At 51.7% G+C, this 13242-nt stretch overlaps 2 protein-coding genes across 12 annotated transcripts in view; both read left to right on the top strand.

The window, feature by feature from the left end:
• CENPE (centromere protein E) overlaps window positions 1–9088 on the top strand; it is an 85073-nt gene extending 75985 nt beyond the window's left edge. For all 4 annotated transcript variants that reach the window (XM_030564467.1, XM_030564468.1, XM_030564469.1 and 1 more), the window contains 3 exons: window positions 5856–6018; window positions 6764–7023; window positions 8331–9088. In XM_030564467.1, the coding sequence (XP_030420327.1) occupies window positions 5856–6018; window positions 6764–7023; window positions 8331–8428 (521 nt within the window). In that variant the 3' untranslated portion in view covers window positions 8429–9088. The remainder of the gene's footprint in view (window positions 1–5855; window positions 6019–6763; window positions 7024–8330) is intronic.
• Window positions 9089–12750: 3662 nt separating this feature from the next.
• BDH2 (3-hydroxybutyrate dehydrogenase 2) overlaps window positions 12751–13242 on the top strand; it is a 35864-nt gene continuing 35372 nt past the window's right edge. For 3 of the 8 annotated variants that reach the window (XM_030564476.1, XM_030564474.1, XM_030564471.1), the window contains exon 1: window positions 12760–12832. Coding sequence is in view for 2 of the 8 variants with exons in the window: in XM_030564478.1 (XP_030420338.1) it covers window positions 12757–12832 (76 nt within the window). In the remaining 6 variants the exon portion in view is untranslated. The other 5 variants (XM_030564478.1, XM_030564470.1, XM_030564475.1 and 2 more) reach the window with 4 other exon arrangements.

Raw genomic sequence — 13242 nt, 5'->3', positions numbered from 1 at the left:
TCGACATCGGCCGCGGCGCCGCCGGCACCGTCAGCACCGTTGACTCCGGGCCCGGCGGGTCTGTTGAGTCCGGTGCCGCCGAGCTCCCCCATGAGATCTGGGGTTGAGATAATGGTCCCATCCACTCCGGAGACCTTCGCCTCGGCTCGGGACCTTATTGCCCTGACGGAGCCTACTCGGCTGCCACCCCCGGTTCCTCCGGTGCGGGTCACGTCCAGAGGCAAGCCCATGATGTCGGCACCGCCCACGGACAGTCGTTCGCCATCCAGGCCCCGACGTCTTGGGCGCTCCAGATCCCGACGCCGCTCGCAGTCCCGGCACCGCTCCCCTCAGCGGTACCGGTCGCACTCGCGGCACCGGTCGGCATCGAGACGGTCGCGGTCAGGCTCCAGTCGACACCGGCACCGCGACTCCAGGAGCAGGTCCCGACGCTACTCGCCGCACCGGTCGACCTCCCGGCACCGAGCTGGTGGCAGGTCCCGGTCCCGGTCGATCTCCCGGCACCGAGCTGGTGGCAGGTCCCGGTCCCGGTCGATCTCCCGGCACCGAGCTGGTAGTAGGTCGCGGCACCGAAGCGGCGCCCGGCACCGTGACAGATCCCGGTCCCGAAGCGGCGCCCGGCACCGTGACAGATCCCGGTCCCGAAGCAGCGCCCGGCACCGTGACAGATCCCGGTCCCGAAGCAGCGCCCGGCACCGTGACAGATCCCGGTCCCGATCCCGGCACCGTTATGACTCCCGGCACCGGTCCCCGGCACCGAGACGATCCTCCGTGCCGGCCCGCGCAGACCCGTACCATCCAGGGTCGGCCCCGCCGTGGCCCTCCAGGCAGCCGTCCGTGTCCTCTCAGACGGACAGCGGCTATGCGCTGGGCACCGACCGGCAGGCGGCGCTGTTTGCTGATCCGCCGCTGCAGGACCAAGGCCCCCCACAGTGGGGATTCTGGACACCCTGGGCGTACCATCAGGCCCAGGGCCCCCAGCAGCTCCCTGCTAGGCCGGCGACTGCGGAGCGTAGGGCCCCTGAAGCCTCTTTGTCTCGCCCCCCTCCCTCCCCGGAAGGGGACGAAGGGTCCAAACAGCAGGACTCCGCTGCGGCTCCGGAGACAGAGGCGAGGGCTGAGGAAGACCCTCAGTTGGACACTATTGTGCCTGGGGTCTCATCATCCTCCTCCCCGGATGAGGCGGTGGCGGGTACCTCCTCCAACAGTCCCCCCCCGCTGGATCTCAGGGCGCACCAGGACCTCCTCAGGCGATTGGCTCAAAACCTGAGTCTGCAGGCAGAGGAGGTCTCGGAGATAGAGGACCCGATTGTCACCATCCTCTCTTCCGATGCTCCCACCAGGGTCGCCCTGCCGTTTATACGGACCATTCAGGCCAATGCCAACACTATCTGGCAGTCCCCGGCCTCCATCCCTCCGACAGCGAAAGGAGTCGAGAGGAAGTACATGGCCCCTTCTAAGGGGTACGAATATTTACATGTTCACCCAACTCCCGGTTCACTGGTAGTGCAATCGGTGAACGATAGGGAGCGTCACGGCCAGGAGGCTCCGGCCCCCAAATCCAGAGAAGCCAGGCGGATGGACCTCCTTGGCCGTAAGGTGTATTCGGCTGGGGCGCTGCAGCTCAGGGTCTCTAACCAACAGGCCCTGCTGAGCAGATACGCCTTTAACTCCTGGGTGGCAGTGGACAAATTTAAGGAGCTGCTGCCACAGGATGCTCGCCAAGAGTTCACGGCCATCTTGGACGAAGGCAAGAAGGTCGCGCGCACGGCCTTGCAAGCCTCCTTGGACGCTGCGGACTCGGCTGCCCGTACCCTCGCGTCAGGAGTTACGATGCGTCGCATCTCCTGGCTGCAGGTTTCCGGCCTTCCGCCAGAGCTCCAGCACACGATACAGGACCTTCCTTTCGAAGGCCAGGGCCTGTTTTCCGATAAGACAGACCCCAGACTTAAGAGTTTAAAGGACAACCGGGTCATTGCGCGGTCCCTCGGGATGCACACCCCCGTGACACAGCGTAGACCCTTTAGGCCGCAACAACAGCAGCACCGTCGGCCGTTTTCCCAGTTCCGCCAGCGGCAGGACCCTTACAGGCGCCGCGGCAGGAACGGGAGGCGCAGGCAGTCGGGGAACCAAGGGGGGCAGAACCAAGGCTCCTCAAAACCCCCGCCTGGTCCTAAGCCTTCATTTTGAAGGTGCGCTCGAGGGCGCAGTAACAGTTTCCCCTACGGATCCTTCCCCTCCGTTTTCCAACCGCCTTTCGTTTTTCCTCCCGGCGTGGTCCCAAATAACATCGGACCGCTGGGTCTTGAGCGTGGTGCAGACGGGGTACCGCCTGCAGTTTGTTTCGTTCCCTCCTTCCCGCCCTCCTTCCTCGTCCCTCTTCAGGGACCCCTCTCACGAGCAATTCCTTCGGCAGGAGGTGCAGACGCTCCTCAGCAAAGGAGCTATAGAGGCGGTTCCCGAAAACGAGAAAGGCAAGGGGTTTTATTCCCGCTATTTTCTGGTCCCCAAGGCCAAGGGGGGCCTCAGGCCTATCCTCGACCTGCGAGAACTCAACAAATACCTCGTGAAGTTGAAGTTCCGCATGGTATCCCTGGGGACCATTATTCCATCCCTGGATCCGGGAGACTGGTACGCCGCCCTCGACATGCAGGACGCGTATTTCCACGTTGCCATTTGGCCACGCCACAGACGCTTCCTCCGCTTCGTTGTGGGGGCTCGTCATTATCAATTTGCGGTCCTCCCGTTTGGCCTGTCCACGGCCCCGAGGGTGTTTACAAAATGCATGGCAGTTGTCGTGGCGCATCTTCGGCGCAACCGTGTCCACGTGTTCCCTTATCTGGACGATTGGTTGATTCGGGGCACGTCGGAACAGCAGGTGTACAGCCATGTCCGCGTGATCACCGGCATGTTTGCGAGTCTGGGCCTCTTGATAAACACAGACAAGTCCACCCTGAGGCCCACTCAGAAGGTGGAATTTATCGGGGCCGTCCTGGACGCCACTGTGGGCAGGGCCTCGCTGCCTCGGCAGCGGTTCCAGACCATGGCGGCGATCGTTCAACGCTTGCGGTCAGCCCCGTTGACGTCAGTGAGGACATGTCTAACCCTGTTAGGCCACATGGCGGCGTGCACTTTTGTGACCGACTACGCTCGGCTCCGCATGAGGCCTCTCCAGCTGTGGCTTATCAGTCATTACAGACCAAGGCAACCGCTAGACATGTTAATCACAGTCCCCCAGAAGGTCTTAGATTCCCTCGGCTGGTGGGTGGACCAGTCCGTATTGTGTGCGGGTCTTCCCTTTCACCCGTCTCAGCCCTCGGTATCCCTGACAACGGATGCCTCAGATCTAGGCTGGGGGGCCCACCTAGGGACCCTGCGGACGCAGGGCCTGTGGTCCCAGGAGGAGGTGGGGCTACATATCAACATGAGGGAGTTGAGAGCGGTCCGCCTTGCTTGCCAAACGTTTTGTCATCAGCTTCAGGGTCGTTGTGTAGCCGTGTTCACGGACAACACGACGACCATGTATTATATCAACAAGCAGGGCGGCACCAGGTCCTCCTCCCTGTGCCTCGAGGCGATACGACTCTGGGACTTTTGCGTAGCCCACTCCATTCACCTCAGGGCTTCCTTCCTTCCCGGAGTACGGAACACGCTGGCGGATCGATTGAGCAGATCCTTCCTGTCACAAGAGTGGTCCCTTCGACCGGACGTCGCTCTCTCCATTTTCCGGAGGTGGGGTTATCCCCGGGTGGACCTCTTTGCGTCCAAGGGGAACAGGAAGTGCCAAGCGTTCTGCTCCTTTCAGGGCAGGGAGCCGGGGTCGATAGCGGATGCCTTCCTCATCCAGTGGTCGACCCACCTGTACTATGCGTTTCCTCCGTTCCCTCTGGTTCACAAGGTCCTCCTGAAGGTGCGCAGAGACAGGGCTCGTGTGATCATGGTGGCCCCGGCATGGCCCAGACAGCACTGGTACACCATGCTGCTAGACTTGGCCGTAGCCGACCCAGTTCCCCTGCCCCTTCATCCGGACCTGATTACCCAGGACCACGGGTCCCTCTGTCACCCAGACCTGCAGTCGCTGCACCTAGCGGCGTGGCTCCTGCGTGGCTAACTGGTTCCGAGCTGCGCTGCTCCACGCCTGTGAGAGAGGTGCTCTTGAGCAGCAGGAAACCATCCACAAGAGCCACATATTCGGCAAAATGGAAACGCTTCTCCTGTTGGTGCGTAGAGAGAAATCTCCGCCCTATGGAAGTTTCGGTATCCGAAATCTTAGATTATGTTTGGTCCCTCAAAGAACATGGTCTGGCCTTATCGTCGTTGCGAGTCCATCTGGCAGCTATCTCCACCTTTCACCCGGGTGCGGACGGTCGCTCCGTTTTTTCTCACCCGACGGTGTCGAGATTCCTTAAGGGGCTGGAACGGTTATTCCCTAACGTCCGTCCCCCTGCTCCAACCTGGGATCTTAACCTGGTGTTGTCCCGGCTCATGGGGCCCCCCTTTGAGCCGTTAGCTACTTGCTCCCTGCTTTACCTCTCTTGGAAGGCTGCCTTTCTAGTAGCTATCACCTCAGCTAGACGGGTGTCGGAACTCCGAGCCCTTGTGGTGGACCCCCCATACACGGTCTTCCACAAAGACAAGGTGCAGCTTAGACCACACCCTGCCTTTCTACCCAAGGTGGTCTCAGCCTTCCACGTCAACCAAGAGATTTTCCTCCCGGTTTTTTTCCCAAAACCTCACTCCTCAGGCAGGGAGCAGCAGCTTCACTCGCTGGATGTCCGTAGAGCTCTCGCGTTCTACATAGAGAGGACCAAACCCTTCCGCAAATCCCCCCAGCTTTTCGTGGCGGTAGCGGACCGTATGAAAGGGCTTCCTATCTCCTCCCAGAGGTTATCCTCGTGGGTTACGTCCTGTATCAGGACCTGTTATGACTTGGCCCATGTCCCTACGGGCCGTGTGACTGCGCATTCTACCAGGGCGCAGGCATCGTCGCTGGCTTTCCTGGCCCGTGTGCCCATCCAGGAAATCTGTCGGGCAGCGACCTGGTCATCGGTCCACACCTTTGCTTCCCACTACGCCCTGGTACAGCAGTCGAGAGAGGATGCGGCCTTCGGAACTGCAGTGCTCCATGCCGCGACTTCTCACTCCGACCCCACCGCCTAGGTATGGCTTGGAAGTCACCTAACTGGAATGGATGTGAGCAATCACTCGAAGAAGAAAAGACGGTTACTCACCTTTGTAACTGTTGTTCTTCGAGATGTGTTGCTCACATCCATTCCACACCCGCCCTCCTTCCCCACTGTCGGAGTAGCCGGCAAGAAGGAACTGAGGAGCGGGCGGGCCGGCAGGGATATATATTGGGCGCCATGGCGGCGCCACTCCAGGGGGCGACCTGCCGGCCCACTGGAGTTGCTAGGGTAAAAAGTTTCCGACGAACGTGCACGCGCGGCGCGCACACCTAACTGGAATGGATGTGAGCAACACATCTCGAAGAACAACAGTTACAAAGGTGAGTAACCGTCTTTTATCTCTTCTAACCATAACTGATATGATATTGTATTCTGGATTTGTCAGTTAAATATATTAGATCATCTGATTTACTAGAGAACCATTTGAATTTTATACTAGGTAATTGGCAGTCTGTGAGAATTCCTGTATAAAAAGGTTGAAGCTGTTGTAACGGTATTTGTAACCTGTACAGTGAACACTTAATCCCAAAAGGGAATTTTAATATAATTTTCTACTCATAAAATGCTACTTTATTTACTTTATGAAGGTCAACTTTACTTGATTTTTGTATTGTCCAAGATATAGCAAATAATAGCTTCTAATATATATTCAAATAATTTTTCCCCCAGTAATATCAGAAAAAGATGTTCCTCAGGAATCACATATGCCCCTGACTTGTGGTGGTGGCAGTGGGATTGTGCAGAGCACACACATGCTCATTTTAAAATCTGAACAAGCTAAATTACAGAAAGAAAACCTGCAGTTGAAGAAAAACAATGACCTTCTAGTAAGGTGAGTTTTTAAAAAGCTGATCATCAGAGTCTAGAATGTCGTCGTTACTGATTTTAACTGCATACATTACTATACTTGCTGTTTGATTTATAATCTAATGTGGTAAGAGTTCATATATCTGGGAAGAATCCTAGAAATGAGAAATTTTGAAAGATCCATTTGTTTGATGAACTATCATTTCCCTTTGTGGCTGGGGACTTGTGCCTTTCACCAGGGCCGGCTCCAGGCACCAGCCCAGCAAGCAGCTGCTTGGGGCAGCCAATGGTGAGGGTTGGCATGTCCATGTCTTTGGCGGCAATTCAAGGTAAAGGGCCAGCCGCCGAATTACCACCGAAGACTGAAATGGCAGCGGTAGAGCTGCAGATTGCAGTTTTTTTTGTTTGTTTTTTCCTTTTTGCTGCTTGGGGTAGCAAAAACCCTGGAGCCAGCCCTTCCTTTCACACACCAGCGGTTTGAATCTGGACACCCCAGTGGTGACATTTTATCATTCAGTCTTTTCCTTAAACCTTAGGGAAGGAGCTGGCTTCCCTTCTTAATATAAACTTGCTCACATGAGTTGGCATTAATTGGTTGTCTGTTCAGCAGTTTTGCAGCAGAAAGTTGAATGGGTATGGAGACTTAACTGCTTTGATTCTAGAGATTGTCCCCTGAAGTCAGGATCAAGACACGTTGATATGGCTCTGTGAGGGAACTTGCATTGTCATGCTTCCAGTAGTTTACATTTTTATCATTTTCTCCTTTTAAGCAATGAGCTTCAGCTGAAAGAAGAACTAACCAAATGGAAAGAGAGAGCGCTAAAAATGAGAGCAGAATCCTGTAGAGACACTACTCGGGAGAAGATACAGAGGTCTCCAAGAAAGACCACACCTTGTTCAGTTAAAGAGCAAATGCCTTCTCCCTCCAAGGAAGTTTCTTCACGAGAAATTCTTCCTCTGGATTCACCAAACACCCTGCCTCTGACTTGTCCAAATTTCTTTGATAATTCAAGCTTAGGCACACTTACGGGTGCGTAATGCAATACTGTTTCTGTTAGGAACACCTGTTCAGTAGAGTGTTAAAGGGTTGGCTAACCAGACCTGTGAAAGATCTAGTGTAGGTACACACTACAGTTAATTCATATGTACTTGTGGGCTTGAATACCTCAACTGGGTGAGTATTCGAAAGGTCAGGCTAGCTTTTATTGCAGAATAAACTGAACTTAGTGATTAGTAGTAAGGATGGACAAATGACATATTGTGCAATTTTACAGTAGATATCTTGGGTTCGGGGGTGGGGGGTAGTATTTTTATTTACATTATTTCATTTATGTAATTTTAGTTTGGAAGGGGTGAATTCTAGACCTGGTTGGGATTTTTTTGGATTAAACAGTTCTTTGTTGTAAACTGCTAGTTTGTTGAAATAGAAGAACCTCAATTTCCCATATCATAGGTAGTTCCCTACGAACTGGAATATTGGCTACTCTAGGGTAGGTGGCTCTCTTGTTTTTTGCCAGAAGTTTTAAAAGGTCTGTATTTCATCCCAATCTAGAACAAAACCAGGTGCCAAAACCTCAAAACTTTGCACAAAATGGCATTCTTGTCTTTTGGCCAGCCCAAAAGAATTCTCCAGCATTGGCCCTCCACCAATGCAGAGAGCTATGAGTTAGTTTCACCCACGGGACTCTAGAGGCAGCATTTAAGCAAATTTCTGTCTCCAAGGCCTAACATTTAGTTTAAAGAGCAAGTTTTGCACCCAAGCCACTAGTCTCTCCATCTCCAGTTGCAAAGATGGCAGCCTGGGCAATGTCTCCTTTCCCATTCCCCCTACCCTGCTTTGCTCTTTTTCTTTCCTGCCTGTCTCCACAAACCTTGGCCTGCAAATAATGGCTTCTCTGCTCTTCTCCTCCCAGCCACCTTTTGTGGGGGAAGCCTTTACTGGTGGCCTGCATTACATCTTAACAGCACCATTGCAGCCACTATTAGCTATTTGAAAAACCATCAATACTCCCCAGCAGTGTGGTGAAGCACTAGGTTGCTGGAGCAAGTTTTGACATTGTCACCACTGTTCAATAAGTATGATCTAACTTGTTGCTACCGCTTCTGCCAGCAAATCTCCCGATGTTTGAGATCCACACAATTCCATGTCCCAGCCCAACTGCTAAGATCACAGAAGCACATTGTCTAGACTAGGATTTAAAGGTAGCAGTTGGATCATGTAGTCTCGCTCAGTCTTTTGAACACCTTCTAAAAGTTTAGGCAAGACAAAACAATTGTACTCTAGCATGTGCTAAACTGGGAAAGTTACAAGTCTTTCTATTTTCTCTCTTACTTTAGACATGCGACCTGCAGGAACAGAGTGCATAGAAGATCGCTTTAAGCACTGGTTTGGAGCATCAGAAAAAGATAAAGCACCTGACTGCACAACCCAGTAAAGGTGCCCGTTATTGTTCACTGTCCTTGCTAGTGGATAACGTCAGAGATTGCATATAGAGAAGACCTGGGCTACAGAAGTAGCTGGTTTGTTTTAATTCTAGCCAGTGGTAAGACGCTTTCTTGAAGCAGGAACTAAGCAAGTAACTGGAAAAGCTGGAATACAAAAATGTGACAATAGTGTTGCCTGCATCCAGCTGATAGTGTCATTGTAGCAGTTCTGCATTGCTACTCTTGTGATGGCAAAGATAACAAAGCCAGCCAGCTGAAGAGGAAATGAAAACTGGAATGGATCACAAATCAGAGAATCTCTACTGTGAAACTTAGCAATGTTAAACTTTCCCCTCTCACTCCTAAGACAACCCTCCCAAGAGCAATCAATTTAATCTTTGAAGTCCACAAGGAAAGTGGAGAGAACTTTTCTGCTACTCTTTTTCTAGTGTTCAGTGTTATTTCAAGTTTTATATGTTGACTTTTCTAAGATGGGGAATAGCATTGTCATTCAATTTCTTTTAACCAATTTCTATATAATATTCTATTTATGAGCTCACAATCAAGGTTGTGTTTTTAAAAAGTCTCTACTTCATATCTGCAGTGCACAGTTGATTCTGGTCTGAGTAATTTTAACTTTTCTCAATAAAGATTGTTATATGCATATAGGCAGTCAAACTAGAATTGGTCATTGTATTATTGCCATTTCTTCTTGTTGTGTCATTGGGGGACGTGGCAGGAGGCTCCTGCCTACTGGTCACAGCTGAGTGTTGGGGGTCTCGCCTAGCAACAAGTAAGGGATTCATATACTTTATCACACAGCCTCCCCCTGATGTTCTGCTGTGGGGCTTTATCAGGCAAATCCTCTCTCTCCCTCCCTGAAAAGAAATTGGCCTTCTTAATGTTTTTCCGAGCCCAGTGAAGGATTTCAGAGCTATAGGGCTGTAGCAAGACATACCATCTCATGTGTCATGGGTTGTCTTTCATGATGTTCAGCCAACATACGAAAGCATGGTCACCAGTTTGAAGGAGTTCCCCTACAGATAATAGCTCGGCGCATCCACAGCCCATTTCACCAGGAGGACTTCCTTTTTTATGAGTGAGTTGGACGTCTCTTGTGGAAACAATTTTCTGCTGAGATTTCCTCCTCGCCGTCAATGTTCTGGGACAACACTGCACTCAGGCCCACTTCTGAGGCATCCGTCTGAAGAGTGAACTCAGGGGTGAAGTCCAGATGGATGAGTGCGGGTTCCTGGCTCAGCCTCACTTTCACTTCCTGGAAGACGATTTCACAGGCTGCTGACCACGGGACCTTCTAGTGCTGTTCTTCACCAGGTCAGTTAGGGGCATTGCAATCATGGCAAATGCTGGGAAGAATAGTCAGTAGTACTCTGCGAGGCCAAACCTGGTGCACTGGCTGCTTGGTCGTGGAAACAATGCACTTTGCCTGGGCTTCTCCTTTGTTGACCAGGGGCCTTTGTTTTCCTCCTCCCATGCGGTAGTCACCTCCTGTTGCCCCAGATGGCATTTGGCTGGGTTCGCCATCAACCCTGCCACTTTCAATGTCTACAATTCGTCCGTGACATGTTTAAGATGGTCTTCCCAGTCTGGGCTGTAAATGATGTAGTCTATGTATGTTGCAGCATACGCCCCAGGTGACTGTAGTATCTGGTCTATTAGGCGTTGGAAAGTTGCACCATCCCATGTAGGCTGAAGGGCATCATTATAAATTGCTAGAGCCGCCAGGGTGTGAAGAAGGCAGTTTTCTTCCATGCTTTGTTTATCGGCGGGATCTGGCAGTAGCCCTTGGTTTGCTGTACGGTGAAGAGATAATTGGCAGACCCCCACCAGTCAAGCAGCTCATTGACCCATGTTTTTGCCCATTTAAAAAAATACAGGCAACCTTTTATTTTGAGAAACTCCAGCATCCCCATGCTTTGGAGCAAGGAGTTGAAATTTGGTAGGGGTGGTCTATGTATCACAGATGTGCCTTTTGCCATCCATATGAAAATCTGCCCAAATTTGACTAAGTTAAGAGTCTGAAAAACTGCAGTTTGCACGTGTTCCGTAGAGACGTGCTAGGGCTTCACAACTTAATTTTCCGAAAGATTTCATGTACTGTGTATGTTGTAGCCTGGGGATGAGCAGGACTCCCCCTGCATTTGGAGTTCCAGGCCATGCTGGGTCCAGCACTGAACAGGGAGCCTCTCCTTTGCTTTCAGTACTCCCTCCACCTTCTGGCTTAGGCAGCGTGGAGGAGAAAGCCATCTGAATCGAATGCAGAGGGGGCAGGGGTGGAATCTGCATGGGCCGGGTGAGTAGAGTGTGACAAGGAGCCTGGAGAGGAACAGATTGAGATAGGCAATGGGTGACAGGGACAGGCTGGGCAAGTTGACTGGGGATCAGGGGGCCAGCCAGAGTTCAGGAGGAAGAGAACGGAATTGGATGTGCAGAGTGGGACATGAATTAGGCTGGGGGGCACACTGAAATTGGACATGGACCCCAAAAGAGATCCAGGAGTTAGCAGGGATGTGAGTTTTGGAGTGACTTGAGGGAATCAAGTGGGCAGGGAGGAAAGAGCTTGGCTGAGGAGCTGGGAATAGTTGGGCAAGGATACTGTCGGAGTACGGGGGATGAGATTTGGATTTGCTGGCAAGGACGCTAGGGACAAGGAGCTGGGGAGTAAGGTTGGAAACAACAGAGTGAGATGAAGGGGGGAAGACAATGCAAGGAGACTGGGACTGCGATGAGAAGCCTGAAAAATGGAGACTGGGACTGGCTCAGTGAGGAGAATGAGACTGGGACCAGGACAGGGGCAAAAGAATCTCCCCTCCAGAGGCTGGAATGGAACCCACATGCTTGAGTCATGCAGTTCCTCTGCTTCCATAAATGGCTGTGAAACCCTCTGGTAAAGTGTCTCATCCTCTCTAGGGCTGGTCCACGTAGAGGATGGCAACTTACTACTGTTATCAGTTACTCCATTAGCTCATCTGAGGGTTCAACCAGGAGCATGATTCCCAAGGAGGAGAGAACCCCTCATAAACTGCTATGGGATATGTTTTTTGCAAACTCCAGAGGCTCTGCATCCTCCCCCACCCAAAAAAAAACTAGCTGCTGAATCAATAACCCCTACCTCTGGTCTTCAGCTCACCCTTCCAGGAATTGTTTTTCTCCCTTCGTGCTCCCCGTCACCCCAGTCCAACCACAATATTCCCTCAGTCCACATTCCATACACGGGCAACCCTGCTTACTGTGGCCTTTCCCCCATGCTGATAGTAGGTTGTATCCCTGCCAGCCAAAGTGGCCTTCCTCTTCTGCCTCACGCTCATGGGTCTTACTGCTTGAGAATCTCCTCTTTTTTCCCTCTTCCCCTACTTGTCAGACCAGCCATATCCCTCTGCCAGTTTTATCACTGCCTCCATTTTCTCTGGTTGGTGTCTCCTCACCCAGGCCTTAGTGGTATCCAGGAGACTGCATAAACTGCTCTAATATCACAGCTTTCAGGACCACTTTCACATTTTGTTCTCTCTCATCAGTTGGTGCAATCATTCCACTTCTGCACAAACTCTCTCAGCCTTACCCCATAAGTCCCCCTGACTGTCCTAAATTTCTGCTGGTATCTTTCAGTTGCCAAGCCAATATGGCAGCCTGCAACACATAGTAGTTCTTGGCCTGCTTCTTGCTCAATGACTTATAAGCAGCTTGGGCTTCTGCCACCAAATAAGGGGCTAAGCCTAGAGCCCATAATCCTTTAACCCAGCCTGCACCAGTCGCAATTCTTTTTCAAGTCATTAGAAACACGTCAGGATCATCCCTAGGGCACATTGCACAGAGTCCCAGCACCCTTGCCCCCAGCTTCTTTCCCCGAGGCAGGACTTGTCACATTCTGTATTAACTGCTGCTGTACCTGGATCTGTTCCTTGACAAACTCCTGAAACACCCGCTGTTGTGCCTCCTGCCATCCCAACGAGGCTCCTTATTCTGTTTGCTGCCTTTCCTGGAATCCATGCAGCATCCTCTGCATCTCGTTCTGTTGCTCTATCAGCAACATTTTATTCAATATGTGTTGTGTATTCTTTTCTCTTTGGGATTCTGATGACTGATATACTGGGGAAAAGCATACTCATTCACTGTTTGCTTTTGGTTGGCTGGTGTGTTTTGTTTTGTTTTTTTTGTTTAGAGTAATTGCCAGGTAAAGCTGACAATCTTCACTTCTTCTCTTGAGCTACAATAACTGTTTTTATATCCCAAGCCTCACTAGATGGCAGCATCTCAACTTTTCAACAGGGAAGGGTGTTGTCTTGAACAGCAATTCACCAGCAGAACTACAGCACCCAGCATGCACTCCGAAACGCTGTTCTTTTCTCCGGTACAAGGGTCGGTAAGCCCTGAAAGCTGGCTGTGGAGATCCTCAGGTGGGTGGCTTTATTCAGCCCCGTGTGTTTCATCCTGTTAGTTTCACCTGGAATAACGGGCAGGACAGCTGTGACTGGAGGCTGAGAAACTGATTTCTACGTTTATATACTTACATGCTCTCGTTTCTCTAGTGGTGGGAAATGGGCAGTATCGTAGTGCATTAAGCCTTGATAGCTGGAGCCATGGTGTAAAATCTGGCCTAAATCAAAAGCAAAATTAGCGGATACTATCAGTGTAGTTCCTAATGAGCATATAGTCTGCCAAGCTACCACATTATTGGTGGGGCTGCACGCTTCATTGCTCATGTTGGCCGAGCTCTGTGCATTTCCAACTTATTTGGAGTGCAAATGGGAGTGCAACTGGGAAGTAAGATGGGGGCTGGCCGGAGTGGGAGGAAGCCTGTGGCAGT

This window comes from Gopherus evgoodei, chromosome 5, assembly GCF_007399415.2.
Source record: "Gopherus evgoodei ecotype Sinaloan lineage chromosome 5, rGopEvg1_v1.p, whole genome shotgun sequence".
NCBI classification, from domain to species: domain Eukaryota; kingdom Metazoa; phylum Chordata; order Testudines; family Testudinidae; genus Gopherus; species Gopherus evgoodei.
This window is presented reverse-complemented; position numbering and strand designations above follow the sequence as displayed.